General features: G+C 56.0%; 2 protein-coding genes across 8 annotated transcripts; one reads left to right on the forward strand and one right to left on the reverse strand.

Annotated features, from left to right (window-relative positions):
* The first annotated feature begins 404 nt into the window (after positions 1-404).
* On the forward strand, positions 405-5,528 carry DLK2 (delta like non-canonical Notch ligand 2). Of its 2 annotated transcripts, XM_036317082.1 has the most exons (6): positions 405-1,044; positions 1,454-1,646; positions 1,911-1,974; positions 3,207-3,337; positions 3,781-3,925; positions 4,635-5,528. In XM_036317082.1, exons 2-6 carry the CDS (start codon positions 1,571-1,573, stop codon positions 5,368-5,370), a joined length of 1,152 nt encoding a protein of 383 aa, XP_036172975.1. In that variant the 5' UTR covers positions 405-1,044; positions 1,454-1,570; the 3' UTR covers positions 5,371-5,528. The 2 variants fall into 2 exon arrangements, with proteins under 2 accessions (XP_036172975.1, XP_036172976.1); XM_036317083.1 differs by lacking the exon at positions 405-1,044 and having other exon boundaries at positions 1,052-1,646.
* A 140-nt stretch (positions 5,529-5,668) lies between these two features.
* Positions 5,669-27,993, reverse strand: ABCC10 (ATP binding cassette subfamily C member 10). 6 transcript variants are annotated; one of them, XM_036317080.1, is made up of 22 exons: positions 27,287-27,988; positions 26,858-27,029; positions 22,288-23,500; positions 20,527-20,754; positions 19,781-19,937; positions 19,387-19,496; positions 17,759-17,838; positions 16,976-17,147; positions 15,732-15,830; positions 14,892-15,081; positions 14,066-14,143; positions 13,733-13,927; positions 13,178-13,331; positions 12,759-12,948; positions 9,611-9,954; positions 9,097-9,266; positions 8,453-8,613; positions 7,889-8,142; positions 6,779-6,924; positions 6,582-6,679; positions 6,240-6,352; positions 5,669-5,912 (listed from the first exon to the last, which is right to left on the reverse strand). In XM_036317080.1, the coding sequence occupies exons 2-22, from the start codon at positions 27,016-27,018 to the stop codon at positions 5,759-5,761; spliced, it is 4,467 nt and encodes a 1,488-aa protein (XP_036172973.1). In that variant the 5' UTR covers positions 27,019-27,029; positions 27,287-27,988; the 3' UTR covers positions 5,669-5,758. The 6 variants fall into 6 exon arrangements, 2 of the variants coding, with proteins under 2 accessions (XP_036172973.1, XP_036172974.1); XR_004968811.1 differs by having other exon boundaries at positions 5,773-5,912; positions 6,577-6,679; positions 27,287-27,990; XR_004968812.1 differs by lacking the exons at positions 5,669-5,912; positions 6,240-6,352; positions 6,582-6,679 and adding an exon at positions 7,547-7,647 and having other exon boundaries at positions 6,825-6,924; positions 27,287-27,992.
* Positions 27,994-27,997: the final 4 nt, after the last annotated feature.

Here is a 27,997-nt window from a genome sequence, read left to right on the forward strand (position 1 = left end):
CCCCCCCGCCCCCAACTCTTCTAGTCAGAGCTCTGGGTTTGGACGATTAGCCTGAGCTCAAGAACGGATGTGATCCGGGTACAGGAGAATGAGCTGGGGTGGGGGTGGGTGGCGGGGGGCGCATTTACAGTGTCAGGGGCGTTCCCAGTCCAGAGGGGCGTCCCAGCAGCGGTCGTGGAAAGGAAGAGGGTGGTGGTGACAGAGGTGGGGTGGGGGATGGGGCTGATACTTAGGTAGGCATGGGTTGATCCTGGAAGGCTGTGCGCGGCAGCGAGGAGAGAAAGGAGCGGAGGGCGCGGAGGAGAGACGCAGCCATTTGAAGCAGGTGATGGAGGATTTACTAACGGAGGAGGCGTGGGCTTGATGACAGGAGGAGGGCGGGGAGCGCGCCGCGCCCTGAGCGTGTGTGGGATACATGTGAGAAGCGTGATGGGCCGCGGACTGGTGAGAACAGAGGTGGGGCGGGGGTGAGAAGCGCAGGTCAGCCAGGCTGCGATTCGCGGTGGGAGAATAATCGGGCTGCGCACATCTGGCCGGCACTTGCAGTCTCCTCTCATTTAGATTCCCATAATTTCCTCCTTTCGATGAGGAGGAAAGCCAGGTTCGGATAGGTTAGGTGGCAGCGGAGGGTGGGGGCCCAGGGGAGAGAGCGACAGCGGAGAAAGGGGCGAGCGCTGAGCTCCAGAAGAGGCGTGAGCTGCGCGCCGCAGGGGGGTGGGCGGCGGACGCCGGAGGATCGGGGGCGGGCCGGCGGCAGGCCGGGGAGTGGAGTGGGGAGGAGGGATCGGCCGGCACACGCCGCCCCTGGCAGGCGGCCCGAGCGCGCACGAGGAGCTGCCGCTGCCGCCGCCGCCGCCGCCGCCGCCGCCGCTCGGGATCGCCTTGAGCCCCAGATTCCCGAGCGCTCGGCTCTCATGGCAGCCGCCTCGGCCCCCGGCCCCGAGGCCCGCTAGGGGCGGCTCCGCGCCCCAGCTCGGCCCCACAGCGGAGCCCGTCGGATCCGGCCTCGCCTTGCGCCCGGAGCGCGCCGCCTCGCAGCCCGAGGTGAGGACGGCGAGGGCAGGGGCGCTCAGGGCGAGGGGCGCTCGGGGACTCCAGGCCCGGCGTCGCGGCCGAGCCGAACGCGGCTGAGACGGGAAGGGGGCAAGTCCTGGTTGAAGTCCGGAGTGGGGTCGGAGACTGCTCGCTGCTGGGAACCAGACCCCGCGTCCGCTCCGTGCTCAAGGCCTCCCCTCGGCGCGATCCCCATCCCCACGGGCTCCTCCGTTCTGCTGCGCCCCTAGCCCCGGCCCCTCCACGCTGCCCATCCTTTAGCTTCTTCCCACAGAGCCTGATTCCGGGCCGTGTCACCCATCCCCTCGCTGGCTCAACCCTTCCCCGCCCCGCTCGGCCGCTGCCTTCACCCCCTTCTTCTGTCCGGACTCCCCTCTCGCCCTCGGCTTCTATCGCTCAGAACCGCAATCCGTGCAGCTTATCTCCGCACCCGACCGCCTCCCAGCCTGTGCCGTCCCACAGGTGTCCGCACGTACGGCCTTCCATCCGTCCGTCCTTCCTGGGGCCGGCGCTGACCATGCCCAGCGGCTGCCGCTGCCTGCATCTCATGTGCCTGTTGTGCGTCCTGGGGGCACCGGTTCAGCATGCCGTAGGTGAGCGCACCCCGGACGCAGGTCGCGGCCCTCTCCCGACGTCCCCCGCTTGCACGTTGACCTCTGCCGGCCAGAGACGGCACTGCAGCCTCTCGGACCCGCGGGGTCGGTGAGACGCAAGTCATCCCTTGGACGAGTGTCTGTTCGGCCCTGCCCCAGAGCTGAGCCCACCCAATTACTGGGGCCCCGCACCCTCCCCAGCCCAGCATCTCAGGGAGCCCAACCCGGACCCGGGCTCACCCCTCCCACATCCATCTCTTGCAGCCGATGTCTGCAGCTCCCACTGTGACCTGACCCACGGCTGCTGTGCGCCTGACGGCTCCTGCAGGTACCTCTGAGCACGTGCTCCTAAACCCTTTGCTCCTCTCTTCCCAGCCCTTCACACCCATCACCAGGTCAAGCCCCAGGGCAGTGTGTCTAGGGGCTTAAGACCTTAAGACTCTACTGTTCCCTCCCCACCCGCCCACGGCACACAGGGCGAATTGGCCGGCCTCCCCCCACCCCCCTTTGCCTTGACTCTTCCTTCTTCCAGCTTATGCCCCCCGCTGTTTTACTCTCCCAAATCTGACCCGGGAATTCTGTAACATTCCTCCTGAAGACCAGGAGAAAGGCCTGGAGCTTGAGCGCGTCTGGAGAGCGGGAGCCTGGGGGAAGGGGAGACATAGGCGAGATATAGAGAGAATTGGTTTGGCCTGTAAAGAAAGGCTGCTGGGCGGGTTGCCGGGGAGAAGGCCTTATGGAAGGGGATCTTTCTTGATGAATTTGAGTAATTGACTCACTGGGGTGGGGGTGGGGCAAATCCAATAGCTGGAGGGGAATGTGTCTGGATGGACATGAGGAAGTGACTGTCAGGGCAAGCTGCTGGAGAAGCTGGGGGTGTTTTGGACTCAAGGATGGAAGGCTGTTTAAAAAAATAGGTCAGGCCCTGGCAGGGCGCTCAGTGGTTAGAGTGCAGGCCTGCCGGAGAGTCATGGGTTCAATTCCTACTCCAGGGCACATACCTGGGTTGCAGGTTTGATCCCTGGCCCCCATCGGATCCTGTGTGGGAGGAAACCAATCCATGTGTTTATGTCACATCAATGTTTCTCTCTCCCCCTCTCCCCTTCCTTCCACTCTCTCTAAAAGCCAATGGAAAAAATATCCTCACTCCTTGGGTGAGGATTAAAAAAAAAAACAGGTCAGGCTTTTGCCCTGGAATCAAGGGCACTCTTTAAAAAACAACACATGTTTCTGAGTCTCAGATATGCCAGGACTGATACTGGGAGTATTTACAATCATTGTAGCTTCTTCCTCAACACATCCCTGGAAAGTGCATTCCCAATTCACAGATCAGGAAACGAAGGCTCATAAGGATTAGACAAAGTGCAGAACCAAGACTTGAATGCTGGTGTCAGATGATCTGATGCCACATACGTGACCCTGCACAGCCCACACCTATCTCGGATGGGCCTGCTTCCCCTGGGGACTGTCATGTCTTCTTGTTTTCGAGATGCTCTGGTCTTGCCTCCACTTCCTCACATCCCCCACCCAGAGCCCTGACCCTGTGCTTCTCCCCATCAGGTGTGACCCAGGCTGGGAGGGGCCGCACTGTGAGCGCTGTGTGAGGATGCCTGGCTGCCAGCATGGTTCCTGCCACCAGCCCTGGCAGTGCATCTGTCATGGTGGCTGGGCGGGCAAGTTCTGTGACAAAGGTAGGGGAGTAGAGAGGGCGGCTGTTGGTCTGGAGACTCCATGTGTCTTGGGAGAACACCCACGCCTATTTATTGTGTCCAGCCCCCATACACAGCATTTGATCATTTTAGACTTCATACCTATCTGCTGTCTGAATTGGCCCTTAACCTAACCCCATGAGATAGGCAAGGCAGCTGTGGCAAATGGTACTCATTTTACAGATGAGCAAATTGACACTCATAGATGAGCTACAACTTGCTTGAAGTCACTGAGACAGATTGACATTGCCAGGGCTAGGAGCCTCCTGATTCCGAATTCAGTGTTGTTTCCCCACCATACATACCAGCTGGGGTGGGGGTGGGGGTTGCAGTATGAGCTGCACCCACAGAGCCTCAGATGGGGCCTGGGCAAGTCTGGGTGCCAGCTGTAAGGGGCTATTCCAGAACCTTCTCTGTCTCTATAGATGAGCACATCTGTACCACGCAGTCCCCCTGCCGGAATGGAGGCCAGTGCGTGTATGATGGGGGCGGCGAGTACCACTGTGTGTGCCTACCGGGCTTCCACGGACGGGACTGTGAGCGCAAGACTGGACCCTGTGAGCAGGCAGGGTGAGTACGGCCCCCTGGGGTGAGTTCAAGGTTAGGTGAGAACTGGTGATGGAAGGAGGCAGGACTGTTGGGAGGCTGGTGATGAAGTAACAGGGCTGAAGGTCAGAAGCCCCACTGGGGGCACCGGAGGATAAAACCCCAGCTTGCCAGTGTCTGTAGTTCCGGGTTTCTCAGCATTTTTAAACCATCTGGGCCATTTCTTCAGCAAAAATCTACAGGGACTGGAGATGTAACAGATTAATGTGTAATTGCTCTGGCTGTTTTTTGGGGGGGGGGCAGGGGGAGGGGTTGAAGACCTAGGACTCTCCTCATCCTCCCAGGAACGCTGCCCCTGTGGCCCCTAAATATGTTCTAACAGCAGCCTTAGCCTCATGTGTGCGTGAGGAAATGGGCCTGTAGGGCAGGGCCTGCCCTCATTTCTGTGTCAGGCCTAAGCGCCTACCAAGGTAATAACACACTCGCCTTGAGCCTTGCCTCTGGGCCAGGCCCCATGCTAACTGCTTGACGTTGGGTTACCTCATTTAACCCTCACAATGTGGAAGCTGGATGCTACTTCCATTTCCGTTTTTAAAAGGAGATATTGTAGGCTTGGAATGTGACTCAAGGTGACATTGCTGGGAGGGGGGTGGGCGGCAGTGGTCAGGATGCTGACCTAGGCTACCCTGCAGGTGTGAGTCCGTATCAAAGCCCTCTCCCACCTCCACCCCAGCTCCCCGTGCCAGAATGGCGGCCAGTGCCAGGACGACCAGGGCTTTGCCCTCAACTTCACGTGCCGCTGCTTGGCAGGCTTTGTGGGTGCCCACTGTGAGGTGAATGTGGACGACTGTCTGATGCGGCCTTGTGCTAACGGCGCCACCTGTCTGGATGGCATAAACCGCTTCTCCTGCCTCTGCCCTGAGGGCTTTGCTGGACGCTTTTGCACCATCAACCTGGATGACTGTGCCAGCCGCCCATGCCAGAGAGGGGCCCGCTGTCGGGACCGGGTCCATGACTTCGACTGTCTCTGTCCCAGCGGCTATGGCGGCAAGACTTGTGAGCTCGTCTTACCTGGCCCAGCCCCTGCCACCACGGCAGACATGCCCTTGGGGCCCACCTCGGCTATGGTGGTGCCTGCCACGGGGCCTGTCCCCCACAGCGCAGGGGCTGGTCTGCTGCGCATCTCAGTGAAGGAGGTGGTGCGTAGGCAAGAGGCCAGGCTGGGTGAGTCTAGCCTGGTGGCCGTGGTGGTGTTCGGGGCCCTCACTGCCACCCTGGTCCTGTCCACGGTGTTGCTGACCCTGAGGGCCTGGCGCCGGGGTGTCTGTCCCCCTGGACCCTGTTGCTACTCTGCACCGCACTACGCCCCCGCACGCCAGGACCAAGAATGTCAGGTCAGCATGCTGCCTGCAGGGCTCCCCCTGCCACCTGACCTGCCCCCTGAGCCTGGAAAGACCACGGCACTGTGATGGCGGTGGGGCTTTTGTGCCGCCTCCACCTCCTCTGTCCTTCAGACTGGAATGGTCCTCACTTGCCACCCCTCAGCGGCTTCACACAAGAAATATTATTTTTTTAACACACAGAATGTAAGATGGGAATCTTATTCAATAAAACTATGAAGTCATAAGTGGACTCCTTTTCCAGAAAAACCTGCCTGGCATCACTGACGAGGGCGGAGCAGAGGCCTGTTTCTGGGGAACCCTTGGGGCTTTGCCTGAAGCCTGGTTCTCAGAGAGGAACCCATGACACCTCCCCCGGGAGAGTGCCAGTGAGGTAGAGCCATGGAGGAGAATGTAAACAAACAGCTCTGCAGCCGCCCAGCAGAGGGCGACAGGGGCCACCCAGGGGGTGGGGTCCTCACGGGGAGGAGTGCGCTCCCTGCTGGCTGCTCTGCAGCAGCTGCTGGAACAGGGAGTGAGGCTGGTTGCGCAGGACGGCAGGGGAGTCCAGCTCCACGACCCTCCCAGCTTGCAGCACCAGCACCCGATCAGAGTTCAGGATGGTGTTGAGCCTGTGTGAGAGGAGCTGGTCAGTGGAGGATGGAGGGCAGTGCCGTAAAGCAGCGGTCGCCAACTGGTGGTCCGTGAGGTCCGAAAGGTTGGCGACCGGTGCCCTAAAGCAGGAAGCTGACCCACATTCCCTCTCCTCCCCTAGACAGCACAGTTCTGCCCCAGGCTTTACCCCGGCTCTGTGCTGGGGACCACAGATGCCTTCAGACAATGTGCTATGAGCATGAGGAGCTGAGGTTCATGGAAGTTTGGACTCTCTAGGGCTCTAGCCCCTGGCGTCCCTGACACTATGTCCCCTGATTGGAGGCTCATGCCGGATGCTTGCACACCTGTGGGCAATGGTTAGCACTGTCTTGTTGGCGAAGCGTTTGCAGATGGTCTGCTGGAGCAGCTGGTCTGTTTTCTGGTCTACACTTGCCGTGGCCTCATCAATGCACAGGATCTGGACCATGTGAAGGGGTGGGCAGGAGGACAGAGAAGAGGGTTAGCCTTGGCTCCTGCCCAAGCACCAGCCCCCACCTTCTGGCGGGGCCCAGCCCACAGCTCCCCACCTCCAGCTCTAAAAGAAAAACTAACCTGGTCCTCTGAGACTTCTCCCTACTCACTCCCTCACCCCTCACATGCCCCTGCCTCTTCCCGGCCCTCTCGAATGTCTCCTCCTCTCACCTTACCTTGGCATCTGTGAGGAGAGCCCTGGCCAGACACAGCAGCTGCCTCTGCCCCAGTGATAAGCTCCGGCCCCCCTCGCCCAGCTCACCATCCAGACCACCTGCAAGGCACAGCATCTTCACCCCTGGGTCCTAGGTCTCTCTCTGCCCCCTCCCTGCTCCCTCCTCTTCCACCCTGCAGGCTCGGGCCTGGAACTCACCCATGGACCCGATCACCTCACTCAGGTGGCACTGCTCCAGAGCCTGCCACAGGGCCCTGTCCTCATACAGGCCCCGGGGGTCCAGGTTCTCCCGAACAGTCCCACTGAACAAAAAGGGCTCCTGGGGGATGATAGCCAGCTGGGACCTGGGGGACAAGGAGGGACATGGGTCTAGACTGGAGATGTGGTCACTTCTGCGCCCAGCACAGGTTTTAGCTATAGGTCTACCTACGCCTCCAGAGAAGCTTGGGGAGGAGCCCTGAACATAACCCTCACTCAGCTCCCCCGCTGCTCAGCGTGTTCCCAGAACTGTGCAGGTGCCATGAGGGACACGAGAGAAACCAAAGGCCCACACTCTGTCCTAAAGGAGCTTCCATCTCACTAAGCTACAAAACAAGAGTGGGGTAGCAGTATACCACTGACTCCAGCAGTCACTGCGACAGCCGTGGTGGCGCGGAATGAGTAGAGAGTCTGAATGGCAGGGAGGGGATGCGTCAAGATTGGAGGGCCTGGAATTGGGTCCTGAGGAGCCATATGGTGGAGCTGTCATGAAAGGCCACCACCACAAGTTAGAAGAGAAGGCAGGAAAGGCAGGGCCAGGGCCTGGGATCAATAATAGGCTTTGGAACAGAGCTCCCCTACCTTTTCCACATCAGAGAAAATGACACTAGGCTAACCTGGGGCTGGTGGGGGGAGTTGTTTAGCACCAGATGTGGCCTCTTGTTGCCAGGGGCAACTGGCCCAGGTCTCCAGTGCCCTGAGCATCACCTGCCAAGCCTGAGGGCCGAGAGGATGACTATCTTGGGCACAGCACCGGGAGGCTCTGATTCAGGACGCAGTGACCATTGACCTAGAGTGCAAGGTGTATACTGGGAAGTACAAGAAAGACGAAGCTGGAAAGGTGGGCCTGCGTCAGATTAAAGTCCTGAGACCACAGCTACATCCCTGGACCTGAGGACAGCGAGCACTGGGAGCTTGCCATCCTTGCCTGCTGTCCTAGCTGCCTTCTCCCCACAATCGGCCCTGCTGCCCCGAGTCTATGGAAAGCCTCTCGGCTAGGCTTCCTCTATGTGCCGGTAGTCTGGTTCTCCTCTCCTCGCTCCCTCAGACCTGAGCTCGGCCAGCGCCAGCTGGTTGGTGTCCACTCCGTCCAGGAGCACTCGCCCCGAGCTGGGTTCCAGCAGCCGGAAGAGCACGGACAGCAGGGACGACTTTCCAGAGCCCGTGCGGCCCACGATGCCCAGCTTCTCTCCGGGCTGCACGCAGAAGGTCACCCCATCCAGGGCATTTGGCAGCCCTGGCCGGTACACCAACACCACATCCTGGAACTCCACGCGCCCCTGCGTCAGCCAGCCGGTGCCTAGCTGGTGGGGTTCGTGGGTGGGAGGTGGAGGAGATGGGTGAGACGGGGAGACATGGGGAGAAGGGGGGTCGGAGAGTGGAAGGAGGGGGAATGAGAAATGGATGGCGTGAGAGGGAAGGTGGGGGAAATGCGGACACGTGAAGGAGAGAGGGGAGAACAGACACAAGATGAGGGACACAGTGAAGGAAGGGGAGATCGTGCGGGGACATTGGAGGAGCTGAGAAAGAAAAGGAACCTGGGGAATGACTGGGGCCACTGGGAGCGTCCTTCAGGGTTCCAGTGCCCAGGTCTGGGCACAGGTGCAGGCCTACCTGCCCCGGCTGGCCCTGGGGCTCCTGGGGTAGGTCGCAGGAGTACTCCTCCAGCCGCTCGACGCTCACCAGCATGGTTTCTGTCTGCGTGAAGCTGCTCACCAGCCCCGAGAGCAGCCCCGTCAGGGACAGGGCATACGACAGAGACAGGCCCACCAGTCCTGGCAGGAGAGGAACACCAGGCACTAGGGGAGGCTTGGTGAGGAGGACTGAGGCCGAACGGGAGAATCTCAAGCTACGGACTGCGGGCATTGAAAGGAGGCCGCAGAGAAGCAGGAAGATGCCAGCAGCAGACCCAGGGCCACAGGACGCTAGATGCCAGGCAGTGGAGTGGGTCCACAGAGGCTCTGAGGGAGGACGGGGGGCCTGGCAGAGTGCTGGGGATGGGGGGAGCAGGGCAGGGGCAGAGATCAGAAGACTGGTTCTAGTACCAGATCCAGCATCACCTGGGAAAGTCACTTCTTGAGACTCAGTGTCCTCAACTCTAAAATAAGGGGCAGGAGAATTAGGACACATACTCACAGGGACCCTGAGTGGCAGGTGAAAATGCTGGGGGGCAGTGCAGGGAGAGGGAAGGCGGGGGAAATGGGGCAGGGGATGGGAGTCGCATGCTTCTGAGGTGAGTGAAGGCTCCCGGGTGGTACCTGGGTTGGCGAGGCCCTGCTGGTGCTGCACCAGGGCGATGCCTGCGATGGCACTGACCACTGCGGCCCCCATGAGCTGTAGCCGAATGTCCAGCCACTGCATGGTGGCACTGGAAGCAAACTGGCACCTCTGGTTTAGCTCCAGGAGCCTCTGGTTCTTCTCCTCAAACCTGGGGGAGGTCGGGGGGGGGGGGGAGCAAGGCCACCCACTGTTGCAATCACTTGCCCAGACTCCCCCACAGAACGCCTTCTTCTTGGAGCTGATCAGCACCCCCACAGGCCTCCCTGAGGGTACGGAGGGGTCAGCGCGTTCTGTCACAGGGGTCTGCTCTGTCCCACCATCCCTTTCTTCTGTCTCTTTCCTCTTTCCCTTAGTGCCTTCACCCATCCTTCCCTTCTCAGGAGACCTGACGCCACTCTCTCCCATGTGCTTTTCTTCTTAAGGGGGATCCTCTGCCCCCTTACCCAGCACCTCACACCCTTGCTCTGGTTGGGAGAGGCAGACTCCACACACCTGTCAGTGGCCCCGCAGGCCCGGAGCACTGGGAGGCCGGCCAAGGTGTCGGCCAGGTGGGTGTAGAGTGGAGACAGGGTGAGGCTGCCCAGACGCCGCAGCTCCCGCGAGGAAGCCCTGTAGTGGCGCTGCACGCGATAGTAGATGATGCTCAGAGGCGGCAGCAGCAGCAGCAGCCAGGGCAGGCCGGCGCCCAGCACAGCCAGGAGGCCCAGCAGGCCTGCCGCGTTGGCCAGGAGGATGTTGAGGATGAAGGGCAGGCTGTCGTCCACACAGGCCACGTCAGAGGAGAAGCGGTTTAGGACCCGGCCCATAGGCGTGGAGTCGAAGAAGGTGATGGGTGCCTGGGAGAAGGGATGTGGTTGGGCAAGGGCAGGGTCTGGCACAAAAGGGGTTGGGGGCCACCCTGGGGGTGGTGGGGTGCGGAAGGTCCAAGGTAGAGAATTGGAAGGAAGTAAAGTGTCTCCAGAGTTTGGGAGCAGAAAGGAGGAACAGGTGAGGCCAGGAGGAAGACTATCGCAGGGTAGGAAGGATAGAGACTGTCCCTCTGGCCAGTGGTGACCCTGAAAGGCCCTGCTGGCCACTCTTCTACCCCTGTGCTAGACATGCCTACGTCCCTCTCCAGAATGTGGGGCTTCAGGCCAGTGAGTGAGCTTCAGTTAGATGTCAGGAGGGACATCCTGATCGCCAGGGCTGGACAGAGCGGTGAGGGCAGGTGTCCAAGTCAGTACTGTCTCCTGGTAGCATTCAGGCTCTGGAGTCAGACTGCGGCTGGGATTCCAGCTCTGCCACTTAGATGTGAAACCCCTCAATCTCTTAAAGGCCCCTGTTCCTCATTTCAAAGACGGGGATAATAGCCCAGCCGGGTCGCTCAGTTGCTTAGAGCATTATCTAGATACACCAAGGATGTCCTAGCCAGCCTGGCTCAGTGGATAGAGAGTTGGCCTACGGACTGGAGGGTCCCAGGTTTGATCCAGTCAGGGGCACATGCCTGGGTTGCGAGCTCAATCTCCAGTGGGCGGCATGCAGGAGGCAGCCAATCAATGATTCTCTCTCATCATTGATGTTTCTATCTCCCTCTCCCTCTCCCTTCCTCTCTGAAATCAATGAAAATATATGAAAAAAATACGCCAAGGTTGCAGGTTCCATCTCCAGTCAGGGCACATATAAGAATCAACTAATAAAAACATAAATAAATGGAACGACAAATTGGTGTTTCTCTCTAAATCAATCATGAAAAGCCCTAACCGGTTTGGCTCAGTGGATACAGCGTCGGCCTGCGGACTGAAAGGTCCCAGGTTCGATTCCAGTCAAGGGCATGTACCTTGGTTGTGGGCACATCCCCATTAGGGAGTGTGCAGGAGGCAGCTGATTGATGTTTCTCTCTCATCGATGTTTCTAACTCTCTATCCCTCTCCCTTCCTCTCTTTAAGAAATCAATAAAAAGTATTTAAAATAAAATAAAAGAAATCAATCATGAAAAAAAACCGAGACTAATGGAACTGCACTCACAGGGCTACCGGTAGGATTAAAGGCATATACATAGCAGCCAGGTGCTCAGCACAGGCTGCCTGGCATGGTGAAGGGCTCAGTGACTGCCAGATATCGGGACTACTACTGGGAGGCAGTCTCAAGGGCCGCCCCCTCTCCCCTTCCCCGTCCCCCAACTCTCTGCCTTTACTTGGGCGACAGTCCTATCTTAAGGCAGGAGACTAGGTTGAAGGACTTTCTGAAGTATCTCTCAGAGCCAGAGTAAGAGAAATGAATTTCTTCGCAGCCTGAAGATGTCCCCTCCTTGGCTCCAGAGGAGAAGCAGAACAGTAGGCAGCTGCTCCCTGACAGGCAATGGACAGACCCACGTAGGACTGGGTTCACAGCCTGCTCTCTGGGGAAACAGCCTTGCCTCGGTCACTGACACTCTCAGAGCCTCAGTTTCCTCATCTGTAAAATAGGGACAATAATACCTACCTCACAGGGTAATTATGAGGTCCAAATAAGACAACGGATAAGAATGGGCTTTGTAACAATAACATTAATAATAATTGCCATTTGAGCACTTAGTATGTGCCAGGCACTATCCTAAGCACTTTCTTTCTTTCTTTTTAAAAAAATATATTTTTATTGATTTCAGAGAGAAAGGGAGAGGAAGAGAGAGATAGAAACACCAATGATGAGAGAAAATCATTGATCGGCTGCCTCCTGCACGCTCCCTACTAGGGATTGAGCCCGCAACCCAGGCATGTGCCCTTGACTGGAATCAAACCTGGGACCCTTCAGTCTGCAGGACGATGCTCTATCCAGGGGTCCTCAAACTTTTTAAACAGGGGGCCAGTTCACTGTCCCTCAGACCGTTGGAGGGCCGGACTATAGTTTAAAAAAAAAACTATGAACAAATTCCTATGCACACTGCACATATCTTATTTTGAAGTAAAAAAACAAAACGGGAACAAATACAATATTTGTATTTGCATGTGGCCCGCGGGCCGTAGTTTGAGGATCCCTGCTCTATCCACTGAGCCAAACTGGCTAGGGCTATCCTAAGCACTTTCCATAACCAATTAATTTATCCTCATACTAAGTCTATGGATAGGCAAAAGACTAGAATAGATATACACATAGCAACCAGGATGGATCTTAGAAACAGCCCTAAATATAAACCGAAAGAAACAAAATTTCACTTATAAAAATACATGAACACAAAATGGGCATTTCACACAAAAAAAACCCAAAAAGATACACATTAAACACAATTAGAATGTTGCTTGTCAAGGAAAGTAGGGGAAATGGAGATAGGGTATGCAGAGAAAGGGATGGATAGATAAATAAGTAAAACACAAAAGGGTCTTTGCATGGACTAAGGGGTGCTTAGCTCAACCCCCAGCCCTTTAGAAGTCCAGAACGGAAGTGACTCTGAGGACGATCCCCTTCTCCCCATGTGACAGCGGAGGAAGCTGTAGGTTAAGTAGCTGGGTCTGAACCCAGGCAGCCCCTCAGCTCTCGGCCTTTCCAGGTCACAAGCTGTCAAGTGCTGCACTCATCTGTGAGGGGCTAGATTCTCCTGAGGACCAGGAAGCAGGATGGGGCCCTCGATGGAGCCCAAGTATAGGGAGCACTCCCACATGCCGTGCCCACCCGCTCATCCCCTCACCAGAAGGACTCGACACAGCAGGCGGCGATGCAGGATGGCGGCTGCCCGGAGGGTGCCCGCTGCAAAGAGCACTGCCCGGAGGAGGGTGCAGAGGGAGTTGACACCAGCAATGGTTGCATACACGGTGAGGTAGAAACGGATGTCTGAGGAGCCGTTGGGAGCAGCTTTGGGCAGCAGGAACACTGAGGTGCTGGGTGGTGGGGAGGAGGCTATGGGTCTCCAACAGTAGAGCCACTTGGAGGGGGGGGTCCCGTCCCCTCCCCTACACTACCTCTCCCCATTCTCCGGAGAGACAGCCCCGGGAACACCAGCCCTACTCTCCTCCCCTCCCCCCTGCCCCCATTCCCCCCACCCAACTCTCACTCTGTCTGGCAACCACTCTGAGAGCGCTGGGCCTGCTCCCAGCCCCAGTCACTCACTAGAAGCCTCTGGGGGAAAAGAGGAGCAGCTGGGGAGAGAGGAGCCCAGCAGGGTCCGGGGGGGTCTGGACTGACACCTCCTGGGAGCTATTCTTGTCTGCCTTCAGCTGAGAGATCCAGTGGGAGAGCCACCAGTCAGCAGCGTTCCTTGTGGCTGGGTGGGGACAGGAAAGAGAAAGCTGTGAGAGACTCACCTCCTTTATCCTAATCCTCTGCCCCTGGCTAGTTCTCCCCTTCTTCACCCTGCTGGCCCTCCCACCCTGCCACTATTCCAGGTCCTCCCTGGTGTGCGCTTCCTTCCTGGGTCTATCACTCCTCAGGTCTGCGGGGAGCTTGATCTCAAATTTGCAGAATGGGGCAGATCTGAAGATGGCTACAGAGTGCATCTGTCTGGCTTCTGGGACTCTCTCAGAACCGGGGACAGGCCTATTGTCTCGGCTGTCATCCATGCCTGGTGAGTCTTGGGCTTTGTAAGGATTAGTCCACAGGGAAGGATGTGATGGGCCTAGAAGACTAGGCTGTGGGTGGGATAAGGGCTCCGGGGTTTATTCCTACCTTGCATGAGGAGCAGCGAGGAGAGGATGGCCAGGGCCAGGCCCAGGCCGATGGCCCTCCAGTAAGCTCGGTACACGTGGAAGGCCACAGCGCCCTCCTTCTTGCTTTCTTCCTGCAGCAGGCGGCCAGATGTGCCCTCCTCCACCTCCAGTCCCTCCTTTGTTTTCTCTGGGCTCCACACTGACTGTGCTGTGGCTGGAAGGATCAAGGAGGCCAGGGGGATGACAGCTGAAAACCTTAGTGTTTCAGAGAGGCAGGCAAGCTCTGTGAAAACCGTATGCCTACTGTCTTGTGGTGAGGAGCAAGCCACTTCCTGTCATCCCTGGGCCGTACCTGAGTCAGACTCTCGTCCATCTTCAGCCCAGACTTTGGGGACGGCTTGTACCAATGGCAGGATCTCAGAGGGAGGCCCTGCAAGGTAGCAGGTGAAATTAGGAGGGGACTGTTCCAGAAATATACTAGGTTTTTCTAAAAATGTGTGTCAATTCGCCCGCCCCCTCACCCACCACCCTTCTCGTTGCACCCACTCTGGCAGGGCTCTGTCCGAGACCCCGAGACTCTGGGCAGGACCATCGAGTCCACCCTCTGTGTCGGGAGCCCAATCAGCACAGACAGAAAATGTTCGCCCTTGGGAGAGTCACAGCCCCGTGAGCACTCTGTCCAGCGTCACCTCTCAGTGCTGCCAAGCTTTTTCCTGACGCCTCACAAAATTCCCAACACTCTGGTGGAGCCTCATTTCCTCCTGCCTCTCTCCCAGTGAACCTGCAGACAGTCATGCCCCTCTGGATAATAATCCTTCAGGATTTTTTTTTTTAAATAAAAAAGACTGTTCTAAAACTGCTCCGCTTCTCCATGGACATCAGACTGTTCTCAGAGTTCCAGGGACTGTAAGTTCCTAAGGTGCTCGGTCACAAAGCCCAAGTCCCCAATCCACTGGCATTTTGTGGCACCTGCTTTCCCTCCTGCTCTCCGTTTACTCACATCGGTTCTGTGAAGGCAGCACAGGGGCTCCCACGAGACAGAAGGATGGCTGGGCCCAGGCCACACACGGAGGGGTGGCAGAGTCCGCACTTGACAATCCATCTGTCCCTCTTCCCCAGTTACCCCCAGGTAGGTGGTCCCTCACTGGCCGGGCTCCGGCTCTGGCAGCCCACATTACCCGCCTGGACCAGGCGCCCGGCCTCCAGCAGCAGCACCAGGTCAGCCTTCTCCAGGTACTCGGTGCGGTGGGTGCAGAGCAGCCGCGTGGTGTGGCTCAGCACCCCCAGGATGCACCTGTGCAGCAGGTGGTTGGCCACGTCTGCATCCACAGCAGCCAGAGGGTCATCGAGGAGATAGAGCTCCTTTTCCTAGAGAGTGGTAGGGGCACCGTGGACACCAAGTCCCAGGTCCTCTGGCCAGAACCCAGACCTCTCCTAGGACGTGATCTTGAGGGACTCAGAGAAGACGGTTCAGAGGAACTCTGGGTGCTACCCCTCAAGCAGGCGAGAAGGAGGTGAGACCTGAGATGGACTTCCCTCCAGTCAAACAAGGCCAGCACTCCAGGGCCAATGCTCAGCCTTGCTGGGTCCCAGTGCCTCAAGCCACATAATAGGTTTTTTGTTTATGTTTTAAATATGTTTAAAGAGGAAGAAAGAGGGGGGGGCGGAGGGAGGGAGAGAGAGAGAGAGAGAGAGAGAGAGAGAAATTGATCGGCCTCTGGCATGCATCCTAATTTGGGATCAGCCCACAACCTGGGCATGCACCCTGACCGGCAATCGAACTGGTGACCCTTAGGTGCACAGGACAATGCTCAATCAACTGAGCCACACTGGCCAGGGCAAGGCACATAATAGTTTTTAAAGGGCCTTTAATTCTGCCCTGAATCTGCAAAAGGGGAATGGGGTAAAGGAACTACCAACTCAGGAGCATGGGTGAGGGGGAACCAGATGCTGATGACAATATCCCACACCCTCCAGCTAAGCTCCCAAGGCTCTGGACTTGTCCACCGTTAGCTTACCTGGTAGACAGCACGAGCAAGGGCAATCCGGGCCCGCTGTCCCCCGCTGAGCGTCACACCCTTCTCCCCCACCTCTGTCAGGTCTCCAGCAGGAAGGATCTGATAGGACAGGCCTCTGAGCAAGCTCCCCAATACTTTCTACCCCGTTTCCTATCCCTTTCATAGAAATGAGTCAGGGAGCTTGAAAAGACTGGTCTTGAACTGGGGTGTGGGGGGCAAGCCAGAGGAGATAAGCCATAACAACTGGCATTTACTGAGCATTTACTATGTGTTTAGCACTCTACAGGCGTCATCTCATCCAATCTCCATGACAACTTTATGAAGATGGTATTATTTCCTTTCCACAGAGGAGATCAAAGCTCAGTCAGACTCACCACCTTGCCCAACGTTGTTCCACACCTCATGAGGGCAGGACACGAGCACAGACTCTTAGCCACTACGTCACACTGCCGCACCTTTCTAACAGGCAAGGGTGGCGATGGGCAAACTCAATGTGAAGACTGTGAAGGTTTTTCAAGGAGTGACCTCGAGGCTTCCTGTGGCCTCACGAGTGACCTCCTTAGTTAGCTAAGGGGTCCCAACACCAGAGGAGGTGCCTGTGGTCCACCCGATGGTGAGTCCAAGGAAAAAGCTTTGCTGTTCCTCTTTTCTTACTGCCTAGAACAGTTCCTGGTAGACATTTGCTATAGATGCTTGATAAAGAAGCAAGTAAATAGATGGACAGAGGATGCCCCATGGGCATAGTCAAAGGTCCTCCTTTCCAGCGAAGTGCCACATTTACCTGGACAGGGAGTGGTGACGGCAGTCCCGCAGGGATATGGGGGTTGGGTGGGGAAGTCATGGGAGAAATGCGGAATCTCATCCCCCCTAAATTTAGTATTCTGGATGTGGGGGACCTAAAGGGTTCTCAGGGCTTCCCTACAGTAACCTTGACTCTCCCAAGTCTTCCCACTGGGAGGTGAGGGAGGGCCTCTTGAATAAGAACCACTGGCCAGACCTATGTAGATCTCAGTCTCACAGGGACTCCTTCCCTAGCCCCAGGGGACTCAGGGTCCCCCCAGTGGCTGTGTGGAGCCCCATCCCCCTCCCTCCCCCTCCCAGCTCACACTCTGGGAGGAGCAAAACCTGATGGCTAGTCCTAGGTAAGTAATGTCTGAGTGGAAGCCACCCCCTCCCAGAGTAAGTCTCTGGTTTGAGGTGTCAGGGACACAAGTGGCCAAGAGGTTCCAGGGCCAGGCACTCACACTGAGGTCGTCACTGAGGGCGCAGGCCTCGAGCACCTCCTTGTACAGCTGGGCATCAAATGTCTTCCCGAAGAGAATGTTGTCTCGGATGGTGGCAAACTGGATCCAGGGCTCCTGGGTGGCCAGGCCGAAGCCTCGGGACAGGTCCCACAAGGCCACGCGTCCACGCAGCCTGCAGAGAGCCAGGCCGGCAGCATGGGGCCGGCTCCAGAAGGAGTCTCTCCGTGCCCAACCCCTGCCTCCAAGCAGCCTTTCCAGACTGCTGTCTTCTACACAGCGTCCCCCTTCATGCCACATGGCTCTCCGGACTGGCAGCCACGAAGGCCTAAATGAGGCTGTGGGCTCTTTCTGGGCAGGGAAGGGGAACACTGCTCTCTGACGGAGGCCGAGCAGCTGTCACATCTGGATGTTCTCAGAAGCTCAGAAGGGAGCATGGCCACTGCCCTGGACTTAAGCATAAAAGAAGCAAGCCTCCTTCATGCCTCGGCTCTTCTCTGGACCCCTTCCCTGCACAACCACATATTCTCAAGGAGCAGCTGATGCTGGATGTTTCCATTTATTTTTTCGCTCACTAATATAGCGCTTGTAACTCTCTGGTGTGATAATGATGAGAACTCACTTTCTTCTTGAGAGTTTCCCCCTTTCCAGACTGAAACCTCTCCCAAGAAAGGGACTATGTCTCCTTCACTTGGCATCTCTGGCCCCTAGAAAAGGTCCACCACATAGCAGGGGCTAGGTAAGCGTGGCTGAGGGCAGAGCTGAGGGACGCTAGAGGTTGCTTACCTGTGGAGCTCCCCCGCGATAGCGGCCAGCAGTGAGCTCTTCCCACAGCCCACCTTCCCCACGATGCCCACCAGGAGACCCTGAAAAAATCCACACAGTTTAAGTGCCGGGTCTGCCTCCTGAGGCCCCGGGCTGCTCACCATCCCACGGAGGCCTCTCTCTAGGCCCCAGTGAGTCTGTAGGGAAAGAATTCGCCATGAGGGACACAGCCTAAGAAATTCCAAGGAAAGCTCTGAGGCAGGCATCCCAGAATGGGGAGAGGGGAGGAAGGGACGCCAGGCTTTGGGGCCTGGATGCTGGGCTGGCTAAGTCCACCTGTGGCTGGACTTCTGTATCTCAGGGCAAATCGCAGTATTTCAGAAGTGCCTATTTCTGTCATTTGCAGTTTAAAATTTGGTGCGTTCCCTTCATTTCTTAGTTGTAACACACATTCATTGAGCTATCTCCCTGTACAAAAAGAAAAAAAAACAAAAAACCCTTCTCTAGGAAGCGGCAGAGCTCCCAGAAGCTCTGTCTGTGATGCCCCCCCTCCCCCGCTCCCCAGCCAGCCAAGACTCTGACTCATCTACGGGTAGGCACCAAACCAACGTGAGCCCCTCCCCTGGGAATGCCCCCTTTTTCTGGCTACTGCCGGCAAGTAGGAGGGCTCTCTGCCTGACATCTTCTGCTCAATGCAGAGTGGATCCACGGAGAGAGAAAACAGAGGCAAGCAGAGAGAAAGCGGACAGAAGGAAAGAGCTCTCTGCAAGTCGAGGCCTGGTTCTGGGCTGCTCCTGACACGGAGCTGCATGCTTGCTTTCGGATTCTGCAATTCATCTGCGTATCCTTCCTATACATTCTTGTTTGCTTAAGAGAGCTCCACTGGGTTTTTACCACTTACATCCAAAAAAGCCCCAACTGACACATTAGTAAAATTCTTTTGAAAAATTCCAGCCTTATCTTGCCTGAACTAAGAGGAAAAACAAAATATACAGCCCAAGCCGGAAACCTGAGCCAAATGTGGTGGAGACGGTTCAGCCACCACCAGAGAATGCGGGGTTGAGATGTGGGGCAAGGGGTTGGATGGGGTCAGGGGAGCATGAAAACTGAGGACTGGGGTAAACAGGAGTCACTGTGCTGCCAGGAATGTTCTTTCCAGTGCTTCTGTGCGAATGTATGTGGTGCTGAGAACCACAGGGTGCGATTCCTTTTGCCAAGCTAAAGAGAGGACTCTCTCTCTCATTTGCAAAATCCTTTTCAGAAGGAGCTGCTGGGTCTCTTCCCGGTGCTCAGCCTGGGGGCTGGATCAGCTCTGGGGTCGGTTCTGAACTAGATACCCTCTAGCGGACATGGATGATCCAGGAGACAAAACACTTGCTGGTCTGGACTGGGTGGGTGTGAGCTGTCTGAAGATCACAGAGAGATGTGACTAGTAAAAGCTGTGTGGGGAGGAATGACATTCAATGAGGTGGCATCTCTTCCTCAATTAGAGCCTGCTCACCAAAACCTCTCCAGCCTTCCCCTCGGTATTTAGAGCTACAGGGCCATCTAGCCATGATGGGCTCCATCCCTGCTTATCTGTCACTGAGTCCCCATCTTCCTTATTAGCCTGGGGACGCTCCTAGGTTGTCTGACCAACGACAACGAACCTTCTTCACTTCAAGGTGCCTGATGAAGGTCTCCTGGCTGGCTCCAACTGGGTCCCAAGAGAACAGGGCTTCGTGCAGCTCCAATACCGTAGACGGCTCTGTGGGGGGATCTGAACAGGGAAGAAGCCACTCAACTTGGCCTTCAAACCCACCACCTATCTGCTTGGGGTGGGTAAACCAGGGGCAGGCCGTTAGCTTGCCTGTCCCATATCTACCTGCCGAGGGCTAATTCAGCCTCTGCCTCAGTCTGAGGATTCTCCCCCAGGAAACGGCCACCTGCTCCACCTGGACCCTGTTGCCTCTGGCTTCTCTTGGTAGCATCTATGTGCAGTGCCCAGGGAGCTACAGTTCCCTCCTCACCTGTGCCAGGTGTTACCCTCTCGCTCCCCATTACCTTGGCTGTAGTAGACCTTGGGGTTGTGGTTGGGAAGGTCGAGGAAACGCTGGATCCGGTCCAAGGACACTTTGGCCTCCAGGAGGCCATTGATCACCCAAGGGAAGTTGTTGAGAGGAAGAATGAGCATGCGTACCAGTGCCAGGGCCGTGAATACCTAGGGTGGGAGGGCGCGGGGAGGATAGTGAAGGCCTGCCATATGGTGGCCCTGTGGACGGGTCTGAGGAGGGAAGAACAGGGCAGCAGCAGAACTGAGGGGCTGGTTGGACAATCCTTGGATCAGAGCTGGCAAAGGTAGCCATTTCAAGAATCCCAGATGGTCCTCCAGGGATCCAGGGTGTACCTTAGGCACACAGGCCTAGCCCATTCTCAGACCTTCTCAGAATTTCTAAGTGGTAAGCCTCTGGCCCGGGGCAGAAGCAGTACAGGATCATGGATTTTTTCCTCTCTCCAAGGCCATCAAAATGAGAAAAAAGGGACCTAACAGAGCTTGGGCCTGACCAGAAGGTGGGAAGAAAGAGGAGAGGAAAAAAGGAATTCCTTCACAGAGGGAAGGGTTACATATCTGAGGCCCCAGCAAACGGTCCCTTCAGAGAATTGCCCTCAGTTGGAACAGAAAAGGCAGCCAGGGATCCTCCTCCCTCCTTCCCAGCCAGAACCACCGGCTGAGGCCCCTCCCCATCCCACTGCCATCTTCTTGCTGCTGTCTCCCTCCATCCTCCCTGCCCCCTCCCCCACATCCTTACCTTGGTGGCAGTGAGCTGGTGCCCCAGGAGGACATAAGTGATGAAGATGACGATGGAGATGACAACGGGCAGGGCAGCCCACAGGTACACACAGGCTGCGTCCAGGTATTTGATGACCCGGAGCCGCCCCAGCTCTTGAGCGCGCCAGGCCTCCACTCGGGCCTCCAGCACCTGCTCCCACCCGAAGAACTTGATGACCCGCATGCCACTCAGCAGCTCCGTCATGAGCTAAGGACGGGAACAGGAAACAGTGTGAGGGGGAGACACTGCTCGTGTGTCTCCTCTGCCTCGCCTTCCCCCGGCTCGGAGAGGATGCTGACTGCCCTGAGCCTCCGGATCCTTCCTAGCCCTGGTTTCCTTCCTCACCTCAGCTCTTTCTGTAAGTCCTGCCCTGAAGCCCTTTTCAACCCTGGGTTGCTTCCCCGCCCCGTCTTTTACTTTCCATCCACTCCAGCTGGGGACAGGGCAGAGCTGGGTCCCCCTAAGAGATGAGCTGGTGGAAAGTGCAGAGGGTTACCACACTGGAACAAGCATTCTGCATTAGATGAGGGAGGAAGGACTGCTTCCCAAAGCCAGGAGATGAGGGCTTCTCGGCCTGGTCACCAGGTTGGCCCACAGCTTAGGTGGTATGGGAACTGTGCCGGTGGGAGAATACAGATGCAGGAGGCCACACCACAGCCTGGGGTTAGACGGGCAGAGGGGCCCAGGCAAGATGGGTAAGGGCCAGAGGAACTCTTTGGATCCTGTTATACACCCACAGCCTGCGAGCCACGGAGGCACTGGGAGCCTTCACAGATGGCCTTGGAGACCTCGTCGGTCATGAGTAGGAAAAAAGGCCTCATGCTATAACCAGCTGTCAGGGACAGCCCCCTCTCCGTTAGCACCAAAGATGCTGACAACTGCCTGGCCGGTGTTGCTCAGTTGAGCGTCGACCTATGAACCAGGAGGTCACAGTTCAATTCCTGGTCAGGGCACATGCCCGTGTTGCGGGTTTGATCCCCAATAGGGGGCGGGGCGTGCAGGAGATATCTAATATCTCTCATCATTGCTCCTATCTCTCTCTCTCTCTCCCCCTCTTCCTTTCTCTCTGAAATCAATAAAAATATATTTTTTAAAAAAGATGTTGACAATTGTGCTGTATGGACCTCCAGGCCTACCATCCCCTCTGTAAAGGTACCTACATTCACTGCAAAACCCAGGACTGACTCAGCCAGATGCTTAACACCTGGAGCTGGCCCGGTGGGCAAGTGAGCTACTCCCTTCTGCAGAGCCCACCTCTAAGAGGCAGCTGGGGTTCCCCTGGGCTTCTCCACATGCAGCCATGGGGTGGTCTGGGCCCTACATGAGGAGAGAGGAGGCTTGGGGCCTGGCTCCATCACTAAATCTCATTTGGTCCCAGACAGGTTACGTCCTTCCTCCTAGGGCTGCATGAACTAATAATATTACTAACGAGCCATGTTTACTTAGGGCTTATTTTGTGACTGGCATTACCTCATAGGAACCTTGCAATGACCCTATGAGGCAAACTGTTACCCTCATTTTACAGATGAGGAAATGGAGGCCCAAAGAGGATAAGTGACTTTCCTGAGGTGATTAAACCAGTACCTGGCAAAGTTGGGATGTGCACCCATGTCCTTCTCCAGTCTGAGCTCTCAAGTTCTAGGTCACACTCCCTCCCTCAGGCTCTGCATGGGAGGACCTGGGGACCGGGATGCTGGGTGGGGGTCTCCAATTGCGGAGGGACCTCAAGCAGCCCCTCACCTTAACCCGCGTGTCCTTGTGCTGTAGCATCTCCTGGTTGCTGGCCATGATGCGAGTGGCAATCACTTTGTTGACAGGAACCAGCAGCAGGGCCAGGATCAGACCACCCACGAAGGCCACACCCACTTGTTGGTGCAGCAAGTAGAGGGTGATGGCCAGCTGCAGGGGCAGGCCCCAGGCCTCATGGAAGCTCCCAGCAAAGTTCAGCAACCGCTCAGAGTCAGTGCCCAGGAGGTTCAGGGCCTCCCCAACAGGCGGACGTCGGGGACCCAGCTGTGAAGCCTTGCGGTACAGGATGTTCAGCACGGCCCCCCGTGCCTGAAGTGTCACCTTCCGTAGCTCATACCCATACTGATTCTGCAGCACGGCGCCCAGCACAGCCCCGGCGGCGAGCCCCAAGGCATAGAGCAGGCCATGGCTTAGGGGCTCCTGCCCCTCCTCCAGGAAGCCCACCAGTAGGGACAACAGCAGGGGCCCTGAGAATCCCAGCATGGTCCCCACCAGCTTCAACAGTCCAAGTGCCAAGTAGCACCGTCCAAAGGCCCCATACAAGGCCCTCCACAGCTGGGCCCCCTCCTGCCAGTGTGCCTGGAAGACACCGGCCAGGTAGGTTGGGTGCAGCCTGTAGGGAAGGCGGCAAACGTCTTGGGGCTGCTGGAGATTTCCACGGGCCCCACGGGCCAGCAAGGGTGCGAGCCAGGCATAGGAAAAACGTGACAGCCAACTCTCTCCATCTTCGGCTATCTCAGGTTCCTGTCCCTCGGGCAGGAGGGGCTCCCAGGGTACCCGCGGCAGCCCAGGGACTGCCCAGCCTAGTCCGTAGGCCACGAGGGAAGCCAGCTGCAGGATGAGAAGGCAGAGGCGGGAGAGAGGTCCGGGGAGAAGTGGGGGCAGAAGTGTGCCTCGCTGGCAGTGCCACAGCAGGGTGAGCACGAGGGCTGGGGCTGGCAGGAAGGCAGCCAGAGCCAAGGCCAAGGGCCCTCGGGAGTGGCCATGAGGGGAACGAGACAACACCCACAAAGCCAGGCCGTGGCTGATCCAGGCCACAGCTGCCACACCCCCTGCCAGCACCTCCAGCCCTATGGGCCCTGGGCCTGCCCCTGGTGGCAGAGCAGCCGGAAGGAGGTCTAACAGTGGGAAGATGGAGAGCAGGAAGGAGGCTGTGAGTCGGAGGCGCCAGCCGGGACTACAGGGCAGGTTGTAATCTGGACTCCTGGGGATAAGGGGGGAAACAGAAAAGGAGGCACATCATGGTTGACTCAGGGCCCAGACAGACCTCCAATAACTCACTTCCCTGGAGGGAACTGAATCCCTTTCCTGCCCTATGCACCTTATTCCTACCCCACTTTACCCAGGAACCTAGGGCCTTTTCTCCCAGGAAGTCTTCCTGGATTAACTGAATCCATTTTCTAATCTACCCACACCATTTCTGATCATTCTTTCACCACAGTTTTGAGTTAAGGTCATAGAAAATATGAAGGCTCTAATTAGAAAAAAGTTCTACATTTTCATACTGATAACCACTTCAGGATGAATATTCACTTTCACAGAAATATCTACCTAAAATAACCCTTAAGTTCACCCGAAGCACAATTAGGTGAATAAAAATTTGACTGGCATACACCTCTTATACTCTTATAATCTAAATGTTATGAAGCCTCAGAATATTCTCTCAGTCTTTCCAGTGGTTGTAGAGGGTGGGATAAATCATGCCTGTGACTCCTTTTGCTGAAACACAAAACTCTTTCTGGTTTTGTCTATATATTCTTGCATGGGAAACATGTTGTTAATAAACAAAAGGGTGCTCTGTCTGCATTAAAAATCAAGCATCGGAAAACACACCTACAACAGTGAATATTAGAATGTCTTGAAAGTTCATATAAAAAGAGAGCTGAGCCCTGCCGGGTGGCTCAGTTGGCTGGAGCATCATCCGGTTACCAAAAGGTGGCAGGTTTGATTCCCAGTCAGAGCACATACCTAGGCTGCAGGTTTGATACCGTTGGGGCACATATGGAAGGCAGCTGATTGATATTTCTTTCTCTCTAGTTTTCCTTCTCTCTAGTTTTCTTTCCCCCCTATCCTCCCTTCCCTTCCTCTCACTCTAAAAATTAATGCAGTCAGGCTGGCGTGGCTCAGTGGTTGAGCATCAACCTATGAACCAGGAGGTCACAGTTCAATTCCTAGTCAGGGCACATGTCCTGATTGCGGCTCGATCTCTAGTGTGGGGTGCGCAGAAGGCAGCCGATCAATGATTCTTTCTCATCATTGATGTTTCTATTTCTCTCTCCCGCCCTTCCTCTCTGAAATCAATAAAAATATATTTAGACAATAAAAAATAATTAATGGAAACATATTCTTGGGTGAGGATTAAAAAAAGAGAGGACCTTGGGACCAGGATGCTGGGTGAGGGTCTGGCAATTGTGGAGGGACCTCAAGCAGCCCCTCACCTTAACCGCATGTCCTTGTGCTGTATTTCCTTTGTTGGTAGGGGTGGGTTATTGAAAAAAAAAGTTTAATTGTAGATTAAAATGCTTCAAATCTGAAGCATTTCCTTTAAAAAGTCCAGATGATCAGTAATATGAAGGTGTTTATATTGGACTAAAAGTCAACCTTTAATAATTCTGTTTCTTAAGCTGTGGAAACAGAGGAAAGAACTCTTTGGAGGCCGATATACTGGCTCCAAGTTGGCCATCAACCAGTCTCATGACCTTGGGCAAATCTCTTTCCCTCTATGCACCTAATTTTCCTCATCAATACAGTGAGCAGTGAAGACTCTGGACCCAAAGCTCTCTGAGGTCCTTTCCTGTATGAGATTCTGGATCTTTATAACTCTTTTTAAAAAATGCACAGCCCTAACCGGTTTGGCTCAGTGGATAGAGCGTCAGCCTGCGGACTCAAGGGTCCCAGGTTTGATTCCGGTCAAGGGCATGTACCTTGGTTGCGGGCACATCCCCAGTAGAGAGTGTGCAGGAGGCAGCTGATCGATGTTTCTCTCTCATCGATGTTTCTAACTCTATCCCTCTCCCTTCCTCTCTGTAAAAAAAATCAATAAAAAAACAACACAAAGTCTGATGAGTGAAGTGAGATAACCACCATTTGTATTGGTTACATAATATTCTTTCTTGCCTTTTCCTTAGACTGTGAGTTCCCAAAGGACTGTATCAATTTTTAATAGATACTCCTCTGAGTAGACTGTGAGTGTCTGTGCTGACTAACCCTCCCTTTTCTTTTAACTCATTCTGCATAAGAGACAAAACTGGATTCCTCCCAGCCCAAAGCTTCTCCTACCCAAGGAGGGATTCATCAGTTCCCTAATTCATCTTGGATAGGAACATATCCCATCCATCAGGCTAAGGACTCCCAAAGGCAGGGACTACCTTGCCCTCCTGCCTTGTCAGTTGCCAGAGTAAGACTAACTTTGCAATGAAGGAAAAATACCACATGATCTCATTCATTCATGGATAATAAAGACCATTATAAACTTATGAACAAAAATAGATACAGAGGCAGAGCTGCCTCAAACTGATTGTCAAACTGCAGCGGGAAGGCCAGGGAGGGTTGGGAGGCAGGAGGGAGGGGGGTAAGAGATCAACCGAAGGACTTGTATGCATGCATATAAGCATAACCAATGGACCTAAGACACTGGGGGATAGGGGAGGCCAGGGGATTGTCAAGGGCGGGGAAAAAAAAAAGGACACATATGTAATACCCTTTGTAATACTTTAAGCAATAAAAAAAAAGTTCTCATCACAAGAAAAAAAAAAAAAAGACTAACTTTGCCTTATACAGCCATAGAGGACCTAAGTACAAAACCAAGGTGAGTTTATCAATTGCACCGTATAGCTCCAACCCAGGCAGGGTAAAGGTTTAATTTTGCTCTTTTCAAATCTTGCCTACTGCTTCCAGCTGAGCACATGTGCTTTTCTTAGCCTAGGAACACCGAGGTTTCATAGATGGAAGAGGTGAGAACTGGTCCCACAACTAGGACACAAGTTACCCTTTTTGGCTAAAAACATTGTTCACCCAATCATACCTCTCATTCATGACAGTTGTGTTTGAACATCTGAAAATCTACAAAAGTGATGATTTCTACTATGCATCGGCCTTTAAAAATGTGATATGGCTCAGTGGGTTGAGCGTCCTCCCACGCACCAAGAGGTCACTGGTTGAATTCCAGGTCAGGGTACATGCTCGGGTTTCAGGCTCCAACTCCAGTAGGGGGCGTGCAGGAGGCAGCTGGTCCATGTTTCTCCCTCATCCATATTTCTATCCCTCTCTCTCCTTCTTCCTTCCTCTCTCCAAAAGTCAATAAAAACATATTTTTAAAAAATGTGCAATGCACTAGCGCCATATGCTTAAATGCATGACTTGATTTAAGCCTCTCATCAAAGAAAAGCAACTTGCTCCAAAACAGCCACACTGCTGCGAAGTGGTATGCTCACATTTTATTCTACGTTTGCCCTACTCCAGAGACCTCACCATTCTGGTTACACTGCCGCGCGGATGTGGGTTCGGGGAGAGGTATGCAGGCACACACGGACAGATGTATGTGCACCCCGTCTCTACGCACCTAGGGGTCCCCCAATAGCAGGCACTGAGCACGGCGAGGAGCGCGTGGGGCAGGGCGCCGAGTACCAGCTGGGTGAAGCAGTGGCCCGTGGTGTCCCCCTCCCACACCGGAAGCGGCTGCAACACGCTGGTGCCACACAGCTGGGCCAGGAGCCGCTCCATGGAGGCTTCGCCTGCGGGGAAAGCCAAGGGTGGAGAGAGGGAAGGTTCCTCCTCCCAGAGGGGGGCTAGTCCGCGCCCCGGAGGGCGAGGGCCGCGCAGGGCGCCGGAAGCTGGGGAAGCGGGGGAGCTGGGACCCTGACCAGGAAGTGTGGTGTCAACAGGCACTGACAGCGCGTCCCAGCCGCCTTCCGACCTGCAACCCCGCCCTTGAACCGGGATCTCCCCTCGCAACCTCCCAGAATCCAGACCCCGTCCGTTCTCGCGTTACCTCAGGGGGCCAGGGGAGGCGGTGTGGCTGCCTAGAGCGGGCGGGCGTCCGGGGGCCCGTGAGATCCGGAACCTGTAACCAGAAGACTTGCTTTTCACCGGATCTCAGATCCCGAGCACCGGTGGAGGCCGAGGAGCGTGCTGCCGCCGGGGCTGCTCGCCACGCTCGCCTGGCGCCCCCTAGAGGCCGGATGACCGCTCTGCTCGGGTGCGGGTCGCCGTCCTGTTCTCAGAGCTTTTGCGCTGGTGCTCCCCGCGCGGGGCTTCGGATGGCCGCTGTGCAGGCGCGCCCCGGCCGGGCACACTGCACGTGGACTGACCTCAGCGGTAGGCTCTCGCAGAGGTGGGAGTGCAGGTGGGCAGATTGAGCTGAAGGGCTAGGAGCGGGGAGGAGAAGGAGGAATGAAGACGAGCTCTCCCTGGTGCCTTTCTGTCTCCCAGGTCTCCTCCTGGCTTCCTTTTTCCTTTCTCCCTACACTTTGCTCCATAGATATCAGCAGGCGATTTGCTGGAGGGCAATGGGCAAGTGTGGCTAGAGCTGAGTCCCGGCTGAGCCCCTGCCACACCCACACGCTGAGTCAGCTCACACCGTCTTCCTGCTCGGCTGTCAATGGAGAGATCTCTTGGAGTGGGGCTAATCTTAAGGCCGGGACGGGAGCAGGAGCTAGGTCTGCCCCGACCACCTGTCATCTCTTTCCCCCAGAGAAGACCT

This window comes from Myotis myotis, unplaced genomic scaffold (genome assembly GCF_014108235.1).
Source record: "Myotis myotis isolate mMyoMyo1 unplaced genomic scaffold, mMyoMyo1.p scaffold_m19_p_7, whole genome shotgun sequence".
Classification (NCBI taxonomy): Eukaryota; Metazoa; Chordata; class Mammalia; order Chiroptera; family Vespertilionidae; genus Myotis; species Myotis myotis.

Excerpts from the sequence above, each read along its gene's own strand:
- DLK2 (XM_036317082.1), top strand. The coding sequence starts at position 1,571 with ATGCCCAGCGGCTGCCGCTGCCTGCATCTCATGTGCCTGTTGTGCGTC. Across the intron at positions 1,647-1,910 it reads ACCGGTTCAGCATGCCGTAG|CCGATGTCTGCAGCTCCCAC; the intron begins GTGAGCGCACCC and ends CATCTCTTGCAG. Across the intron at positions 3,338-3,780 it reads GGGCAAGTTCTGTGACAAAG|ATGAGCACATCTGTACCACG; the intron begins GTAGGGGAGTAG and ends CTGTCTCTATAG.
- ABCC10 (XM_036317080.1), bottom strand. The coding sequence starts at position 27,018 with ATGGAGCGGCTCCTGGCCCAGCTGTGTGGCACCAGCGTGTTGCAGCCG. Across the intron at positions 14,144-14,891 it reads CGGGCGCCTGGTCCAGGCGG|GGCCTCCCTCTGAGATCCTG; the intron begins GTAATGTGGGCT and ends GCTACCTTGCAG. Across the intron at positions 13,928-14,065 it reads TGGACGAGAGTCTGACTCAG|CCACAGCACAGTCAGTGTGG; the intron begins GTACGGCCCAGG and ends TGATCCTTCCAG.